At 57.9% G+C, this 21,349-nt stretch overlaps 1 protein-coding gene across 1 annotated transcript in view; it reads right to left on the bottom strand.

Moving 5' to 3' along the window:
- Window positions 1–586: 586 nt before the first annotated feature.
- The window catches only part of LOC138673822 (axoneme-associated protein mst101(2)-like), a 50,117-nt gene continuing 29,354 nt past the window's right edge, over window positions 587–21,349 (bottom strand). Inside the window, exon 4 of the mRNA XM_069761858.1 lies at window positions 587–1,021. Within this exon, the coding sequence (XP_069617959.1) occupies window positions 699–1,021 (323 nt within the window). The 3' untranslated portion in view covers window positions 587–698. The remainder of the gene's footprint in view (window positions 1,022–21,349) is intronic.

Genomic DNA, 21,349 nt, shown 5'->3' with positions numbered 1-21,349 from the left:
CAAATTTCCGGGTTTCTTTCCAGTAATGCATTTGGTTTGGTCGGAGCTGATTCCTAAGCTGGTTTGGCGAGGCGCCAGGGAGCTGAACGCCATGGAAAGATCTAGACGCACTTTAAACCAGCGAATATCTTGTTTTATCAGATTTAAGAATGGTGTTGTGGTGAGGCACCACCGATTACAGGGGGATAATTCGGGTTTTCTCCTTCCGGATGGGGTTCATCTTAATGATGCTGGTTTGGATATTTTTCTGGATGGTCTTCGGGAAGGGGTGGTTCAGGCGCTCCATTCTTTGGGTGGGTCGTAGCTTGGGTTCCGGGCTACTCCATGGCGGAATGGGTGGAGATTCTGGTGGTGAAGATACCTGCACCGGGAGACCGGAAGGCAGACAATTTCCCTGCACCCAATTGGTTGGCAAATTTTGCCGGTGTTAAGCTGCGACCATAATTTTAAGTCAAAGAAAAGATGGAAGTTATTTTGAATAAATCTTTCCTAAATAAGCAAGCTATATTGAAATAGGCATGTGTGGCGTCACTTTGTGGGAGAGGAGTTTTTCTGGGTCGCAGCAGTCAGGAACAAGGATGCACCAACGTTTATTATAAACACAGCAGTAATCACACGGATGTTTCGCCATAAAAACAGTAAACTGATGCAAGATACAAAATATCAGCAGAGAAGCGCTATAAAAGCTTTGTCCGGTGCTAGCAGCGCTGCGGCGGCGCGGGCCGGCACGGTGGCAGCAGTCCGTTTTTCAGCTGGAGCAGGTACGGTATAATATAGCTGCTCGCGTCTCTGCGCTTCGTCGCGTCTTTCTGTTGTCGCTTTCCAAAGCGAAGTCCAAATGGGTTAAAGTTAAATTTACTCCTCGCGAGGCGCAGCCGACATGAGATCTGCCCGTCCTCACCACCATTTTGGATGAAGTAACAAACATTGGGGTGATCTGAAAAACTTAGAGCATCGGTGCTGCGGATCAGCTGATAAGACGTTCTCTTCACCGGAAAATGGCTGTCGGCGAAATCGACATCTGCAAAAAGACAAGCAAAAGCTGATATTATTACATAGACTGTGCAGTATGAATGTGAATCCGGGCCATGGGGAGAAGAGCTGACACTCTCTACGACCACCCTGCTGTGATGTGGCCCCTCCTGTGATGTAATGTGGCCCCTCCTGTGATGCGGCCCCTCCTATGATGTGATGTGGCCCCTCCTGTGATGCGGCCCCTCCTGTGATGTGATGTGGCCCCTCCTGTGATGTGATGTGGCCCCTCCTGTGATGCGGCCCCTCATGTGATGTGATGTGGCCCCTCCTCTGATGTGATGTGGCCCCTCCTGTGATGCGACCCCCTCCTGTGATGCAGCCCCTCCTGTCATGGGGCCCCTCCTGTGATGCGGAATCCCTCCTGTGATGCGGCCCCTCCTGTGATGACGCCCCTCCTGTGATGCGGCCCCTCCTGTGATGCGGACTCCCTACTGTGATGCGGCCCCTCCTGTGATGTGGCCCCTCCTGTGATGTGATGCGACCCCTCCTGTGATGCGACCCCTCCTGTGAAGTGATGCGGCCCCTCCTCTGATGCGGCCCCTCCTGTGATGTGATTTGGCCCCTCCTGTGATGTGGCCCCTCCTGTGATGTGATTTGGCCCCTCCTGTGATGCGGCCCCTCCTGTAATGTGATGTGGCCCCTCCTGTGATGTGGCCCCTCCTGTGATGTGGCCCCTCCTGTGATGCGGCCCCTCCTGTGATGTGATGCGGCCCCTCCTGTGATGCGGCCCCTCCTGTGATGTGGCCCCTCCTGTGATGTGATGCGGCCCCTCCTGTGATGCAGCCCCTCCTGTGATGTGATGCGGCCCCTCCTGTGATGTGGCCCCTCCTGTGATGTGGCCCCTCCTGTGATGTGGCCCCTCCTGTGATGTGGCCCCTCCTGTGATGTGATGCGGCCCCTCCTGTGATGTGGCCCCTCCTGTGATGTGGCCCCTCCTGTGATGTGGCCCCTCCTGTGATGTGGCCCCTCCTGTGATGCGGCCCCTCCTGTGATGTGGCCCCTCCTGTGATGTGATGCGGCCCCTCCTGTGATGCAGCCCCTCCTGTGATGTGATGCGGCCCCTCCTGTGATGTGGCCCCTCCTGTGATGTGGCCCCTCCTGTGATGTGGCCCCTCCTGTGATGTGATGCGGCCCCTCCTGTGATGTGGCCCCTCCTGTGATGTGGCCCCTCCTGTGATGTGGCCCCTCCTGTGATGTGATGCGGCCCCTCCTGTGATGTGGCCCCTCCTGTGATGTGGCCCCTCCTGTGATGTGGCCCCTCCTGTGATGCGGCCCCTCCTGTGATGTGGCCCCTCCTGTGATGTGATGCGGCCCCTCCTGTGATGTGGCCCCTCCTGTGATGTGGCCCCTCCTGTGATGTGGCCCCTCCTGTGATGTGGCCCCTCCTGTGATGTAGCCCCTCCTGTGATGCGGCCCCTCCTGTGATGTGGCTCCTCCTGTGATGTGGCCCCTCCTGTGATGCGGCCCCTCCTGTGATGCGGCCCCTCCTGTGATGTGCTCAGTATGAATAGGAAGCAGCAGCTTTATGTGCTGACACTTTTCTGTCCCTGTGTAATTAGGGTCTTCCTGACTTCAGAGCCACATGGTCGATGTCCCAGACTCTGTGGGGCCACGTACCAGATAGGAATATTGGTTAGTAGTGACAGGTGTAGGCGCTATAGATACAGGAGACATATTTTCGGCATGGTGGCGCAGTGCGGAGCGCAGCACATTCACTTGCATTGCTCTGCGGTCTGCACATTAGCCCAGAATTAATATCGGCCGGGTGATAACGTTGTATATGTCATGTCTCATCTAGGAACCTAAAATCATGATAGAAATATGGGGTTAATATCTCCCGCCTGGGACCTCCGGGGGGCAGATATCCTTTACATCGGGGATCTCATCTACCGGCCCCCATCTGAGGTCACCGGGGGAGGTCGGTGGGAGCGGCTGGTACCTGGTAAAAGACCCCATGATCAGTGCTGGGAGATACAGCTGCTGTAAGGACTTTCCTAATCAGAGCGCCCCCCTCCTGCAGATCTGCGCCATTCCTGTGACATCAGGTCTAGCGCCTTTCTTGTGTTTCTCCCGGTTATTTATGCGCCTGTACACACTGTGTTGTGTCGTCCCCTCTAACATCTCTTGTGTATTTATCACTTCGGCCGAATTGTGGGATTAATGATAGAAATGTAACAGCTTCACTCCTCTTACTCTATAAACCGCACCCTGAAGCCTCGTGAGGCCCCACGTTACCAGTACGGGCGTCCAATGGGCCTGTAGTAAACGATCGGTGGCAGCTAGATTGTCCCTGGTTATTGTGGAGACTGGCGGTGACTGTACAATATACATTTTCCGGAGGGGTCACATGACTGTTGAGGTGTCTGAATCAATATTCTGAGATTAATTCTGTTCAATGATAATTTTAACAATTTAATTATATTTCATTCTAATATAAAATAATTATCAATATGCCGACACCCCGTTTATATGCAGTATGAGTCCACAGACCTCTATAAACAGTATGAGCCCCCACATAGCCTCCTACATACTGTATGAGCCTTCACATAGTTCCCCAAAACACAGTATGAGACCTCACACAGCCTCCCTTGTTACAGTGGGGGAAATAAGTATTTGACCCCTTGCTGATGTTGTTTATTTGCCCACTGACAAAGACATGAACAGTCGATAATTTTAAGGGTAGGTTAATTTTAACGTTGAGAGATAGAATATCAAAAGTAAAATCCAGAAAATCACATTGTATAAATTATATACATTCATTTGCATTTTGCAGTGAGAAATAAGTATTTGATCCCTCTGGCAAACAAGACTTAATACTTGATGGTAAAACCCTTGTTGGCAGGCACAGCAGTCAGACGTTTCTTGTGGTTGATGATGAGGTTTGTGCACACGTCAGGAGGAATTTGCTCCTCTCCTCTTTGCAGATCATCTCTGAATCATTAAGATTTGAGGCCGTCGCTTGGGAACTCGGAGCTTCATCTCCATCCATAAGTTTTCTATGAGATGAAGGTCTAGAGACTGGCTAGGCCACTCCATGTTCTTAATGTGCTTCTTTTTGAGCAGTATTGCCTTGGTTGCATGTTTTGGGTCATTGGAAGACCCAGCCACGATCCATTTTTAATGTCCTGGCGGAGGGAAGGAGGTTGTCACTCAGGATTTTACGGTACATGCCTCCATCCATTCTCCCATTGATGTGGTGAAGTAGTCATGTGCCCTTAGCAGAGAAACTTCGCAAAACATAATGTTCCCACCTCCATGCTTGACAGTGGGGATGGTGTTCTTTGGGTCATAGGCAGCATTTCTCTTCCGCCAAACACGGCGAGTTGAGTTAATGACAAAAACCTCAATATTTCTCATCTGACCACAGCACCTTCTCCCAATCACTCACAGAATCCTCCAGGTGTCATTGGCGAACTTCAGACGGGCCGCACATGCGCCTTCTAGAGCCAGGGGACCTTGCGGGCACTGCAGGATGTTACACCTTTATGGTGTAATGTGTTACCAATGGTTTTCTTGGTGACTGTGGTCCCAGCTGCCTTGAGATCATTAACAAGTTCCCCCGTGTAGTTTTAGGCTGATCTCTCACCTTCCTCATGATCACGGACACCCCACGAGGTGAGATTCTGCATGGTGCCCCAGATCGATGTCGATTGACAGTCATTTTGTATTTCTTCCATTTTCTTACTATTGCACCAACAGTTGTCTCCTTCTCCCCCAGCGTCTTATGGTTCTGTAGCGCATTCCAGCTTTGTGCAGGTCTAGGATCTTGTGCCTGACAATACAGAACCACAGCACCCTGTGTCTCCCACGACCGATAATGATCATAGTTCAGTACACAGGGACTGCAGACAGACAGCACAGGGACTGCAGACAGACAGCACAGGGACTACACACAGACAGCACAGGGACTGCAGACAGACAGCACAGGGACTACACACAGACAGCACAGGGACTGCAGACAGACAGCGCAGGGACTACAGACAGACAGCGCAGGGACTGCAGACAGACAGCACAGGGACTACACACAGACAGCACAGGGACTGCAGACAGACAGCGCAGGGACTACAGACAGACAGCGCAGGGACTGCAGACAGACAGCACAGGGACTACACACAGACAGCACAGGGACTGCAGACAGACAGCGCAGGGACTACAGACAGACAGCGCAGGGACTGCAGACAGACAGCACAGGGACTACAGACAGACAGCGCAGGGACTGCAGACAGACAGCACAGGGACTACACACAGACAGCACAGGGACTGCAGACAGACAGCGCAGGGACTACAGACAGACAGCGCAGGGACTACACACAGACAGCACAGGGACTGCAGACAGACAGCACAGGGACTACAGACAGACAGCACAGGGACTGCAGACAGACAGCACAGGGACTGCAGACAGACAGCGCAGGGACTACAGACAGACAGCGCAGGGACTACAGACAGACAGCACAGGGACTACACACAGACAGCACAGGGACTGCAGACAGACAGCGCAGGGACTACAGACAGACAGCACAGGGACTACACACAGACAGCACAGGGACTGCAGACAGACAGCACAGGGACTGCAGACAGACAGCACAGGGACTGCAGACAGACAGCGCAGGGACTACAGACAGACAGCGCAGGGACTGCAGACAGACAGCACAGGGACTACACACAGACAGCACAGGGACTGCAGACAGACAGCGCAGGGACTACAGACAGCGCAGGGACTGCAGACAGACAGCACAGGGACTACAGACAGACAGCACAGGGACTGCAGACAGACAGCGCAGGGACTGCAGACAGAGAGCGCAGGGACTGCAGACAGACAGCACAGGGACTACAGACAGACAGCGCAGGGACTGCAGACAGACAGCACAGGGACTACAGACAGACAGCGCAGGGACTACAGACAGACAGCGCAGGGACTGCAGACAGACAGCACAGGGACTACACACAGACAGCACAGGGACTGCAGACAGACAGCGCAGGGACTACAGACAGACAGCGCAGGGACTGCAGACAGACAGCACAGGGACTACAGACAGACAGCACAGGGACTGCAGACAGACAGCGCAGGGACTACAGACAGACAGCGCAGGGACTGCAGACAGACAGCGCAGGGACTACAGACAGACAGCGCAGGGACTACAGACAGACAGCGCAGGGACTGCAGACAGACAGCACAGGGACTACAGACAGACAGCACAGGGACTGCAGACAGACAGCGCAGGGACTACAGACAGACAGCGCAGGGACTGCAGACAGACAGCGCAGGGACTACAGACAGACAGCGCAGGGACTACAGACAGACAGCGCAGGGACTGCAGACAGACAGCACAGGGACTACACACAGACAGCACAGGGACTGCAGACAGACAGCGCAGGGACTACAGACAGACAGCGCAGGGACTGCAGACAGACAGCACAGGGACTACAGACAGACAGCACAGGGACTACAGACAGACAGCACAGGGACTGCAGACAGACAGCGCAGGGACTGCAGACAGAGAGCGCAGGGACTGCAGACAGACAGCACAGGGACTACAGACAGACAGCGCAGGGACTGCAGACAGACAGCACAGGGACTACAGACAGACAGCGCAGGGACTACAGACAGACAGCGCAGGGACTGCAGACAGACAGCACAGGGACTACACACAGACAGCACAGGGACTGCAGACAGACAGCGCAGGGACTACAGACAGACAGCGCAGGGACTGCAGACAGACAGCACAGGGACTACAGACAGACAGCACAGGGACTGCAGACAGACAGCGCAGGGACTACAGACAGACAGCGCAGGGACTGCAGACAGACAGCGCAGGGACTACAGACAGACAGCGCAGGGACTACAGACAGACAGCGCAGGGACTGCAGACAGACAGCACAGGGACTACACACAGACAGCACAGGGACTGCAGACAGACAGCGCAGGGACTACAGACAGACAGCGCAGGGACTGCAGACAGACAGCACAGGGACTACAGACAGACAGCGCAGGGACTGCAGACAGACAGCCCAGGGACTACACACAGACAGCACAGGGACTGCAGACAGACAGCGCAGGGACTACAGACAGACAGCGCAGGGACTGCAGACAGACAGCACAGGGACTACAGACAGACAGCGCAGGGACTGCAGACAGACAGCGCAGGGACTACACACAGACAGCACAGGGACTGCAGACAGACAGCACAGGGACTACAGACAGACAGCACAGGGACTGCAGACAGACAGCACAGGGACTGCAGACAGACAGTACAGGGACTGCAGACAGACAGCACAGGGACTACACACAGACAGCACAGGGACTGCAGACAGACAGCGCAGGGACTACAGACAGACAGCGCAGGGAATGCAGACAGACAGCGCAGGGACTGCAGACAGACAGCGCAGAGACTGCAGACAGACAGCGCAGGGACTGCAGACAGACAGCGCAGGGACTGCAGACAGACAGCCCAGGGACTACACACAGACAGCACAGGGACTGCAGACAGACAGCGCAGGGACTACAGACAGACAGCGCAGGGACTGCAGACAGACAGCGCAGGGACTGCAGACAGACAGCACAGGGACTACACACAGAGAGCACAGGGACTGCAGACAGACAGCGCAGGGACTACAGACAGACAGCGCAGGGACTGCAGACAGACAGCACAGGGACTACAGACAGACAGCGCAGGGACTGCAGACAGACAGCACAGGGACTACACACAGACAGCACAGGGACTGCAGACAGACAGCGCAGGGACTACAGACAGACAGCGCAGGGACTGCAGACAGACAGCACAGGGACTACAGACAGACAGCGCAGGGACTGCAGACAGACAGCGCAGGGACTACACACAGACAGCACAGGGACTGCAGACAGACAGCACAGGGACTACAGACAGACAGCACAGGGACTGCAGACAGACAGCACAGGGACTGCAGACAGACAGTACAGGGACTGCAGACAGACAGCACAGGGACTACACACAGACAGCACAGGGACTGCAGACAGACAGCGCAGGGACTACAGACAGACAGCGCAGGGACTGCAGACAGACAGCGCAGGGACTGCAGACAGACAGCGCAGAGACTGCAGACAGACAGCGCAGGGACTGCAGACAGACAGCGCAGGGACTGCAGACAGACAGCCCAGGGACTACACACAGACAGCACAGGGACTGCAGACAGACAGCGCAGGGACTACAGACAGACAGCGCAGGGACTGCAGACAGACAGCGCAGGGACTGCAGACAGACAGCGCAGGGACTGCAGACAGACAGCACAGGGACTACACACAGAGAGCACAGGGACTGCAGACAGACAGCGCAGGGACTGCAGACAGACAGCGCAGGGACTGCAGACAGACAGCGCAGGGACTGCAGACAGACAGCCCAGGGACTACACACAGACAGCACAGGGACTCCAGACAGACAGCGCAGGGACTGCAGACAGACAGCGCAGGGACTGCAGACAGACAGCCCAGGGACTGCAGACAGACAGCACAGGGACTACACACAGACAGCCCAGGGACTACACACAGACAGCGCAGGGACTACAGACAGACAGCACAGGGACTACACACAGACAGCACAGGGACTGCAGACAGACAGCGCAGGGACTACAGACAGACAGCGCAGGGACTGCAGACAGACAGCGCAGGGACTACACACAGACAGCCCAGGGACTACAGACAGACAGCGCAGGGACTGCAACAGACAGCGCAGGGACTGCAATAGACAGCGCAGGGACTGCAGACAGACAGCCCAGGGACTGCAGACAGACAGCACAGGGACTGCAGACAGACAGCGCAGGGACTGCAGACAGACAGCCCAGGGACTGCAGACAGACAGCACAGGGACTGCAGACAGACAGCGCAGGGACTGCAGACAGACAGCGCAGGGACTGCAGACAGACAGCGCAGGGACTGCAGACAGACAGCACAGGGACTACACACAGACAGCACAGGGACTGCAGACAGACAGCGCAGGGACTACAGACAGACAGCGCAGGGACTGCAGACAGACAGCGCAGGGACTGCAGACAGACAGCACAGGGACTACACACAGACAGCACAGGGACTGCAGACAGACAGCGCAGGGACTACAGACAGACAGCGCAGGGACTGCAGACAGACAGCGCAGGGACTGCAGACAGACAGCGCAGGGACTGCAACAGACAGCGCAGGGACTGCAACAGACAGCGCAGGGACTGCAGACAGACAGCGCAGGGACTGCAGACAGACAGCACAGGGACTGCAGACAAACAGCGCAGGGACTGCAGACAGACAGCGCAGGGACTGCAGACAGACAGCGCAGGGACTGCAGACAGACAGCCCAGGGACTGCAGACAGACAGCACAGGGACTGCAGACAAACAGCGCAGGAACTGCAGACAGACAGCACAGGGACTACACACAGACAGCACACAGACAGCGCAGTGACTGCAGACAGACAGCACAGGGACTGCAGACAGACAGCGCAGGGACTGCAGACAGACAGCGCAGGGACTGCAGACAGACAGCACAGGGACTGCAGACAGACAGCGCAGGGACTGCAGACAGACAGCACAGGGACTGCAGACAGACAGCACAGGGACTACACACAGACAGCACAGGGACTGCAGACAGACAGCGCAGGGACTACACACAGACAGCACACAGACAGCGCAGGGACTACACACAGACAGCACACAGACAGCACAGGGACTGCAGACAGACAGCGCAGGGACTGCAGACAGACAGCGCAGGGACTGCAGACAGACAGCACAGGGACTGCAGACAGACAGCGCAGGGACTGCAGACAGACAGCGCAGGGACTGCAGACAGACAGCACAGGGACTGCAGACAGACAGCACAGGGACTGCAGACAGACAGCACAGGGACTACACACAGACAGCACACAGACAGCACAGGGACTGCAGACAGACAGCGCAGGGACTGCAGACAGACAGCACAGGGACTACACACAGACAGCACACAGACAGCGCAGGGACTGCAGACAGACAGCACAGGGACTGCAGACAGACAGCACAGGGACTACACACAGACAGCACACAGACAGCGCAGGGACTGCAGACAGACAGCACAGGGACTGCAGACAGACAGCGCAGGGACTGCAGACAGACAGCGCAGGGACTGCAGACAGACAGCACAGGGACTACACACAGACAGCACAGGGACTGCAGACAGACAGCACAGGGACTACACACAGACAGCACACAGACAGCGCAGGGACTGCAGACAGACAGCACAGGGACTGCAGACAGACAGCGCAGGGACTGCAGACAGACAGCGCAGGGACTACACACAGACAGCACAGGGACTGCAGACAGACAGCACAGGGACTACACACAGACAGCACACAGACAGCGCAGGGACTGCAGACAGACAGCACAGGGACTGCAGACAGACAGCGCAGGGACTGCAGACAGACAGCGCAGGGACTGCAGACAGACAGCGCAGGGACTGCAGACAGACAGCACAGGGACTACACACAGACAGCACAGGGACTGCAGACAGACAGCACAGGGACTACAGACAGACAGCACAGGGACTGCAGACAGACAGCACAGGGACTGCAGACAGACAGTACAGGGACTGCAGACAGACAGCACAGGGACTACACACAGACAGCACAGGGACTGCAGACAGACAGCGCAGGGACTACAGACAGACAGCGCAGGGACTGCAGACAGACAGCGCAGGGACTGCAGACAGACAGCGCAGAGACTGCAGACAGACAGCGCAGGGACTGCAGACAGACAGCGCAGGGACTGCAGACAGACAGCCCAGGGACTACACACAGACAGCACAGGGACTGCAGACAGACAGCGCAGGGACTACAGACAGACAGCGCAGGGACTGCAGACAGACAGCGCAGGGACTGCAGACAGACAGCGCAGGGACTGCAGACAGACAGCACAGGGACTACACACAGAGAGCACAGGGACTGCAGACAGACAGCGCAGGGACTGCAGACAGACAGCGCAGGGACTGCAGACAGACAGCGCAGGGACTGCAGACAGACAGCCCAGGGACTACACACAGACAGCACAGGGACTGCAGACAGACAGCGCAGGGACTGCAGACAGACAGCGCAGGGACTGCAGACAGACAGCCCAGGGACTGCAGACAGACAGCACAGGGACTACACACAGACAGCCCAGGGACTACACACAGACAGCGCAGGGACTACAGACAGACAGCACAGGGACTACACACAGACAGCACAGGGACTGCAGACAGACAGCGCAGGGACTACAGACAGACAGCGCAGGGACTGCAGACAGACAGCACAGGGACTACACACAGACAGCACAGGGACTACAGACAGACAGCGCAGGGACTGCAACAGACAGCGCAGGGACTGCAATAGACAGCGCAGGGACTGCAGACAGACAGCCCAGGGACTGCAGACAGACAGCACAGGGACTGCAGACAGACAGCGCAGGGACTGCAGACAGACAGCGCAGGGACTGCAGACAGACAGCGCAGGGACTGCAGACAGACAGCACAGGGACTACACACAGAGAGCACAGGGACTGCAGACAGACAGCGCAGGGACTGCAGACAGACAGCGCAGGGACTGCAGACAGACAGCGCAGGGACTGCAGACAGACAGCCCAGGGACTACACACAGACAGCACAGGGACTGCAGACAGACAGCGCAGGGACTGCAGACAGACAGCGCAGGGACTGCAGACAGACAGCCCAGGGACTACACACAGACAGCACAGGGACTGCAGACAGACAGCGCAGGGACTGCAGACAGACAGCACAGGGACTACACACAGACAGCCCAGGGACTACACACAGACAGCGCAGGGACTACAGACAGACAGCACAGGGACTACACACAGACAGCACAGGGACTGCAGACAGACAGCGCAGGGACTACAGACAGACAGCGCAGGGACTGCAGACAGACAGCACAGGGACTACACACAGACAGCACAGGGACTACAGACAGACAGCGCAGGGACTGCAACAGACAGCGCAGGGACTGCAATAGACAGCGCAGGGACTGCAGACAGACAGCCCAGGGACTGCAGACAGACAGCACAGGGACTGCAGACAGACAGCGCAGGGACTGCAGACAGACAGCCCAGGGACTGCAGACAGACAGCACAGGGACTGCAGACAGACAGCGCAGGGACTGCAGACAGACAGCGCAGGGACTGCAGACAGACAGCACAGGGACTGCAGACAGACAGCACAGGGACTACACACAGACAGCACAGGGACTGCAGACAGACAGCGCAGGGACTACAGACAGACAGCGCAGGGACTGCAGACAGACAGCACAGGGACTGCAGACAGACAGCACAGGGACTACACACAGACAGCACAGGGACTGCAGACAGACAGCGCAGGGACTACAGACAGACAGCGCAGGGACTGCAGACAGACAGCACAGGGACTGCAGACAGACAGCGCAGGGACTGCAGACAGACAGCCCAGGGACTGCAGACAGACAGCACAGGGACTGCAGACAAACAGCGCAGGAACTGCAGACAGACAGCACAGGGACTACACACAGACAGCACACAGACAGCGCAGTGACTGCAGACAGACAGCACAGGGACTGCAGACAGACAGCGCAGGGACTGCAGACAGACAGCGCAGGGACTGCAGACAGACAGCACAGGGACTGCAGACAGACAACGCAGGGACTGCAGACAGACAGCACAGGGACTGCAGACAGACAGCACAGGGACTACACACAGACAGCACAGGGACTGCAGACAGACAGCGCAGGGACTACACACAGACAGCACACAGACAGCGCAGGGACTACACACAGACAGCACACAGACAGCACAGGGACTGCAGACAGACAGCGCAGGGACTGCAGACAGACAGCGCAGGGACTGCAGACAGACAGCACAGGGACTGCAGACAGACAGCGCAGGGACTGCAGACAGACAGCGCAGGGACTGCAGACAGACAGCACAGGGACTGCAGACAGACAGCACAGGGACTGCAGACAGACAGCACAGGGACTACACACAGACAGCACACAGACAGCACAGGGACTGCAGACAGACAGCGCAGGGACTGCAGACAGACAGCACAGGGACTACACACAGACAGCACACAGACAGCGCAGGGACTGCAGACAGACAGCACAGGGACTGCAGACAGACAGCACAGGGACTACACACAGACAGCACACAGACAGCGCAGGGACTGCAGACAGACAGCACAGGGACTGCAGACAGACAGCGCAGGGACTGCAGACAGACAGCGCAGGGACTGCAGACAGACAGCACAGGGACTACACACAGACAGCACAGGGACTGCAGACAGACAGCACAGGGACTACACACAGACAGCACACAGACAGCGCAGGGACTGCAGACAGACAGCACAGGGACTGCAGACAGACAGCGCAGGGACTGCAGACAGACAGCGCAGGGACTACACACAGACAGCACAGGGACTGCAGACAGACAGCACAGGGACTACACACAGACAGCACACAGACAGCGCAGGGACTGCAGACAGACAGCACAGGGACTGCAGACAGACAGCGCAGGGACTGCAGACAGACAGCGCAGGGACTGCAGACAGACAGCACAGGGACTGCAGACAGACAGCACAGGGACTACACACAGACAGCACAGGGACTGCAGACAGACAGCACAGGGACTACAGACAGACAGCACAGGGACTGCAGACAGACAGCACAGGGACTACAGACAGACAGCGCAGGGACTGCAACAGACAGCGCAGGGACTGCAATAGACAGCGCAGGGACTGCAGACAGACAGCCCAGGGACTGCAGACAGACAGCACAGGGACTGCAGACAGACAGCGCAGGGACTGCAGACAGACAGCCCAGGGACTGCAGACAGACAGCACAGGGACTGCAGACAGACAGCGCAGGGACTGCAGACAGACAGCGCAGGGACTGCAGACAGACAGCACAGGGACTGCAGACAGCACAGGGACTACACACAGACAGCACAGGGACTGCAGACAGACAGCGCAGGGACTACAGACAGACAGCGCAGGGACTGCAGACAGACAGCACAGGGACTGCAGACAGACAGTACAGGGACTACACACAGACAGCACAGGGACTGCAGACAGACAGCGCAGGGACTACAGACAGACAGCGCAGGGACTGCAGACAGACAGCACAGGGACTGCAGACAGACAGCGCAGGGACTGCAGACAGACAGCCCAGGGACTGCAGACAGACAGCACAGGGACTGCAGACAAACAGCGCAGGAACTGCAGACAGACAGCACAGGGACTACACACAGACAGCACACAGACAGCGCAGTGACTGCAGACAGACAGCACAGGGACTGCAGACAGACAGCGCAGGGACTGCAGACAGACAGCGCAGGGACTGCAGACAGACAGCACAGGGACTGCAGACAGACAACGCAGGGACTGCAGACAGACAGCACAGGGACTGCAGACAGACAGCACAGGGACTACACACAGACAGCACAGGGACTGCAGACAGACAGCGCAGGGACTACACACAGACAGCACACAGACAGCGCAGGGACTACACACAGACAGCACACAGACAGCACAGGGACTGCAGACAGACAGCGTAGGGACTGCAGACAGACAGCGCAGGGACTGCAGACAGACAGCGCAGGGACTGCAGACAGACAGCGCAGGGACTGCAGACAGACAGCGCAGGGACTGCAGACAGACAGCGCAGGGACTGCAGACAGACAGCACAGGGACTGCAGACAGACAGCACAGGGACTACACACAGACAGCACACAGACAGCACAGGGACTGCAGACAGACAGCGCAGGGACTGCAGACAGACAGCACAGGGACTACACACAGACAGCACACAGACAGCGCAGGGACTGCAGACAGACAGCACAGGGACTGCAGACAGACAGCACAGGGACTACACACAGACAGCACACAGACAGCGCAGGGACTGCAGACAGACAGCACAGGGACTGCAGACAGACAGCGCAGGGACTGCAGACAGACAGCGCAGGGACTGCAGACAGACAGCACAGGGACTACACACAGACAGCACAGGGACTGCAGACAGACAGCACAGGGACTACACACAGACAGCACACAGACAGCGCAGGGACTGCAGACAGACAGCACAGGGACTGCAGACAGACAGCGCAGGGACTGCAGACAGACAGCGCAGGGACTACACACAGACAGCACAGGGACTGCAGACAGACAGCACAGGGACTACACACAGACAGCACACAGACAGCGCAGGGACTGCAGACAGACAGCACAGGGACTGCAGACAGACAGCGCAGGGACTGCAGACAGACAGCGCAGGGACTGCAGACAGACAGCACAGGGACTGCAGACAGACAGCACAGGGACTACACACAGACAGCACAGGGACTGCAGACAGACAGCACAGGGACTACAGACAGACAGCACAGGGACTGCAGACAGACAGCACAGGGACTGCAGACAGACAGTACAGGGACTGCAGACAGACAGCACAGGGACTACACACAGACAGCACAGGGACTGCAGACAGACAGCGCAGGGACTACAGACAGACAGCGCAGGGACTGCAGACAGACAGCGCAGGGACTGCAGACAGACAGCGCAGAGACTGCAGACAGACAGCGCAGGGACTGCAGACAGACAGCGCAGGGACTGCAGACAGACAGCCCAGGGACTACACACAGACAGCACAGGGACTGCAGACAGACAGCGCAGGGACTACAGACAGACAGCGCAGGGACTGCAGACAGACAGCGCAGGGACTGCAGACAGACAGCGCAGGGACTGCAGACAGACAGCACAGGGACTACACACAGAGAGCACAGGGACTGCAGACAGACAGCGCAGGGACTGCAGACAGACAGCGCAGGGACTGCAGACAGACAGCGCAGGGACTGCAGACAGACAGCCCAGGGACTACACACAGACAGCACAGGGACTGCAGACAGACAGCGCAGGGACTGCAGACAGACAGCGCAGGGACTGCAGACAGACAGCCCAGGGACTGCAGACAGACAGCACAGGGACTACACACAGACAGCCCAGGGACTACACACAGACAGCGCAGGGACTACAGACAGACAGCACAGGGACTACACACAGACAGCACAGGGACTGCAGACAGACAGCGCAGGGACTACAGACAGACAGCGCAGGGACTGCAGACAGACAGCACAGGGACTACACACAGACAGCACAGGGACTACAGACAGACAGCGCAGGGACTGCAACAGACAGCGCAGGGACTGCAATAGACAGCGCAGGGACTGCAGACAGACAGCCCAGGGACTGCAGACAGACAGCGCAGGGACTGCAGACAGACAGCGCAGGGACTGCAGACAGACAGCGCAGGGACTGCAGACAGACAGCACAGGGACTGCAGACAGACAACGCAGGGACTGCAGACAGACAGCACAGGGACTGCAGACAGACAGCACAGGGACTACACACAGACAGCACAGGGACTGCAGACAGACAGCGCAGGGACTACACACAGACAGCACACAGACAGCGCAGGGACTACACACAGACAGCACACAGACAGCACAGGGACTGCAGACAGACAGCGTAGGGACTGCAGACAGACAGCGCAGGGACTGCAGACAGACAGCGCAGGGACTGCAGACAGACAGCGCAGGGACTGCAGACAGACAGCGCAGGGACTGCAGACAGACAGCGCAGGGACTGCAGACAGACAGCACAGGGACTGCAGACAGACAGCACAGGGACTACACACAGACAGCACACAGACAGCACAGGGACTGCAGACAGACAGCGCAGGGACTGCAGACAGACAGCACAGGGACTACACACAGACAGCACACAGACAGCGCAGGGACTGCAGACAGACAGCACAGGGACTGCAGACAGACAGCACAGGGACTACACACAGACAGCACACAGACAGCGCAGGGACTGCAGACAGACAGCACAGGGACTGCAGACAGACAGCGCAGGGACTGCAGACAGACAGCGCAGGGACTGCAGACAGACAGCACAGGGACTACACACAGACAGCACAGGGACTGCAGACAGACAGCACAGGGACTACACACAGACAGCACACAGACAGCGCAGGGACTGCAGACAGACAGCACAGGGACTGCAGACAGACAGCGCAGGGACTGCAGACAGACAGCGCAGGGACTACACACAGACAGCACAGGGACTGCAGACAGACAGCACAGGGACTACACACAGACAGCACACAGACAGCGCAGGGACTGCAGACAGACAGCACAGGGACTGCAGACAGACAGCGCAGGGACTGCAGACAGACAGCGCAGGGACTGCAGACAGACAGCACAGGGACTGCAGACAGACAGCACAGGGACTACACACAGACAGCACAGGGACTGCAGACAGACAGCACAGGGACTACAGACAGACAGCACAGGGACTGCAGACAGACAGCACAGGGACTGCAGACAGACAGTACAGGGACTGCAGACAGACAGCACAGGGACTACACACAGACAGCACAGGGACTGCAGACAGACAGCGCAGGGACTACAGACAGACAGCGCAGGGACTGCAGACAGACAGCGCAGGGACTGCAGACAGACAGCGCAGAGACTGCAGACAGACAGCGCAGGGACTGCAGACAGACAGCGCAGGGACTGCAGACAGACAGCCCAGGGACTACACACAGACAGCACAGGGACTGCAGACAGACAGCGCAGGGACTACAGACAGACAGCGCAGGGACTGCAGACAGACAGCGCAGGGACTGCAGACAGACAGCGCAGGGACTGCAGACAGACAGCACAGGGACTACACACAGAGAGCACAGGGACTGCAGACAGACAGCGCAGGGACTGCAGACAGACAGCGCAGGGACTGCAGACAGACAGCGCAGGGACTGCAGACAGACAGCCCAGGGACTACACACAGACAGCACAGGGACTGCAGACAGACAGCGCAGGGACTGCAGACAGACAGCGCAGGGACTGCAGACAGACAGCCCAGGGACTGCAGACAGACAGCACAGGGACTACACACAGACAGCCCAGGGACTACACACAGACAGCGCAGGGACTACAGACAGACAGCACAGGGACTACACACAGACAGCACAGGGACTGCAGACAGACAGCGCAGGGACTACAGACAGACAGCGCAGGGACTGCAGACAGACAGCACAGGGACTACACACAGACAGCACAGGGACTACAGACAGACAGCGCAGGGACTGCAACAGACAGCGCAGGGACTGCAATAGACAGCGCAGGGACTGCAGACAGACAGCCCAGGGACTGCAGACAGACAGCACAGGGACTGCAGACAGACAGCGCAGGGACTGCAGACAGACAGCCCAGGGACTGCAGACAGACAGCACAGGGACAGCAGACAGACAGCGCAGGGACTGCAGACAGACAGCGCAGGGACTGCAGACAGACAGCACAGGGACTGCAGACAGACAGCACAGGGACTACACACAGACAGCACAGGGACTGCAGACAGACAGCGCAGGGACTACAGACAGACAGCGCAGGGACTGCAGACAGACAGCACAGGGACTGCAGACAGACAGCACAGGGACTACACACAGACAGCACAGGGACTGCAGACAGACAGCGCTGGGACTACAGACAGACAGCGCAGGGACTGCAGACAGACAGCGCAGGGACTGCAGACAGACAGTGCAGGGACTGCAACAGACAGCGCAGGGACTGCAACAGACAGCGCAGGGACTGCAGACAGACAGCCCAGGGACTGCAGACAGACAGCGCAGGGACTGCAGACAGACAGCACAGGGACTGCAGACAGACAGCGCAGGGACTGCAGACAGACAGCGCAGGTACTGCAGACAGACAGCGCAGGGACTGCAGACAGACAGCCCAGGGACTGCAGACAGACAGCACAGGGACTGCAGACAAACAGCGCAGGAACTGCAGACAGACAGCACAGGGACTACACACAGACAGCACACAGACAGCGCAGTGACTGCAGACAGACAGCACAGGGACTGCAGACAGACAGCGCAGGGACTGCAGACAGACAGCGCAGGGACTGCAGACAGACAGCCCAGGGACTACACACAGACAGCACAGGGACTGCAGACAGACAGCGCAGGGACTGCAGACAGACAGCGCAGGGACTGCAGACAGACAGCCCAGGGACTGCAGACAGACAGCACAGGGACTACACACAGACAGCCCAGGGACTACACACAGACAGCGCAGGGACTACAGACAGACAGCACAGGGACTACACACAGACAGCACAGGGACTGCAGACAGACAGCGCAGGGACTACAGACAGACAGCGCAGGGACTGCAGACAGACAGCGCAGGGACTGCAGACAGACAGCACAGGGACTGCAGACAGACAGCACAGGGACTACACACAGACAGCACAGGGACTGCAGACAGACAGCGCAGGGACTACAGACAGACAGCGCAGGGACTGCAGACAGACAGCGCAGGGACTGCAGACAGACAGTGCAGGGACTGCAACAGACAGCGCAGGGACTGCAACAGACAGCGCAGGGACTGCAGACAGACAGGCCAGGGACTGCAGACAGACAGCGCAGGGACTGCAGACAGACAGCACAGGGACTGCAGACAGACAGCGCAGGGACTGCAGACAGACAGCGCAGGTACTGCAGACAGACAGCGCAGGGACTGCAGACAGACAGCCCAGGGACTGCAGACAGACAGCACAGGGACTGCAGACAAACAGCGCAGGAACTGCAGACAGACAGCACAGGGACTACACACAGACAGCACACAGACAGCGCAGTGACTGCAGACAGACAGCACAGGGACTGCAGACAGACAGCGCAGGGACTGCAGACAGACAGCGCAGGGACTGCAGACAGACAGCCCAGGGACTACACACAGACAGCACAGGGACTGCAGACAGACAGCGCAGGGACTGCAGACAGACAGCGCAGGGACTGCAGACAGACAGCCCAGGGACTGCAGACAGACAGCACAGGGACTACACACAGACAGCCCAGGGACTACACACAGACAGCGCAGGGACTACAGACAGACAGCACAGGGACTACACACAGACAGCACAGGGACTGCAGACAGACAGCGCAGGGACTACAGACAGACAGCGCAGGGACTGCAGACAGACAGCACAGGGACTACACACAGACAGCACAGGGACTACAGACAGACAGCGCAGGGACTACACACAGACAGCACACAGACAGCGCAGGGACTACACACAGACAGCACACAGACAGCACAGGGACTGCAGACAGACAGCGCAGGGACTGCAGACAGACAGCGCAGGGACTGCAGACAGACAGCGCAGGGACTGCAGACAGACAGCACAGGGACTGCAGACAGACAGCGCAGGGACTGCAGACAGACAGCACAGGGACTGCAGACAGACAGCACAGGGACTACACACAGACAGCACAGGGACTGCAGACAGACAGCGCAGGGACTACACACAGACAGCACACAGACAGCGCAGGGACTACACACAGACAGCACACAGACAGCACAGGGACTGCAGACAGACAGCGCAGGGACTGCAGACAGACAGCGCAGGGACTGCAGACAGACAGCACAGGGACTGCAGACAGACAGCGCAGGGACTGCAGACAGACAGCGCAGGGACTGCAGACAGACAGCACAGGGACTGCAGACAGACAGCACAGGGACTACACACAGACAGCACACAGACAGCACAGGGACTGCAGACAGACAGCGCAGGGACTGCAGACAGACAGCACAGGGACTACACACAGACAGCACACAGACAGCGCAGGGACTGCAGACAGACAGCACAGGGACTGCAGACAGACAGCACAGGGACTACACACAGACAGCACACAGACAGCGCAGGGACTGCAGACAGACAGCACAGGGACTGCAGACAGACAGCGCAGGGACTGCAGACAGACAGCGCAGGGACTGCAGACAGACAGCACAGGGACTACACACAGACAGCACAGGGACTGCAGACAGACAGCACAGGGACTACACACAGACAGCACACAGACAGCGCAGGGACTGCAGACAGACAGCACAGGGACTGCAGACAGACAGCGCAGGGACTGCAGACAGACAGCGCAGGGACTACACACAGACAGCACAGGGACTGCAGACAGACAGCACAGGGACTACACACAGACAGCACACAGACAGCGCAGGGACTGCAGACAGACAGCACAGGGACTGCAGACAGACAGCGCAGGGACTGCAGACAGACAGCGCAGGGACTGCAGACAGACAGCACAGGGACTGCAGACAGACAGCACAGGGACTACACACAGACAGCACACAGACAGCGCAGGGACTGCAGACAGACAGCACAGGGACTGCAGACAGACAGCGCAGGGACTGCAGACAGACAGCGCAGGGACTGCAGACAGACAGCACAGGGACTGCAGACA

The sequence above is a fragment of the Ranitomeya imitator genome, chromosome 4 (genome assembly GCF_032444005.1).
Source record: "Ranitomeya imitator isolate aRanImi1 chromosome 4, aRanImi1.pri, whole genome shotgun sequence".
NCBI classification, from domain to species: domain Eukaryota; kingdom Metazoa; phylum Chordata; class Amphibia; order Anura; family Dendrobatidae; genus Ranitomeya; species Ranitomeya imitator.
Note: the sequence above shows the minus strand (reverse complement) of the source record. Positions and strands in the feature narration are given on the sequence as shown.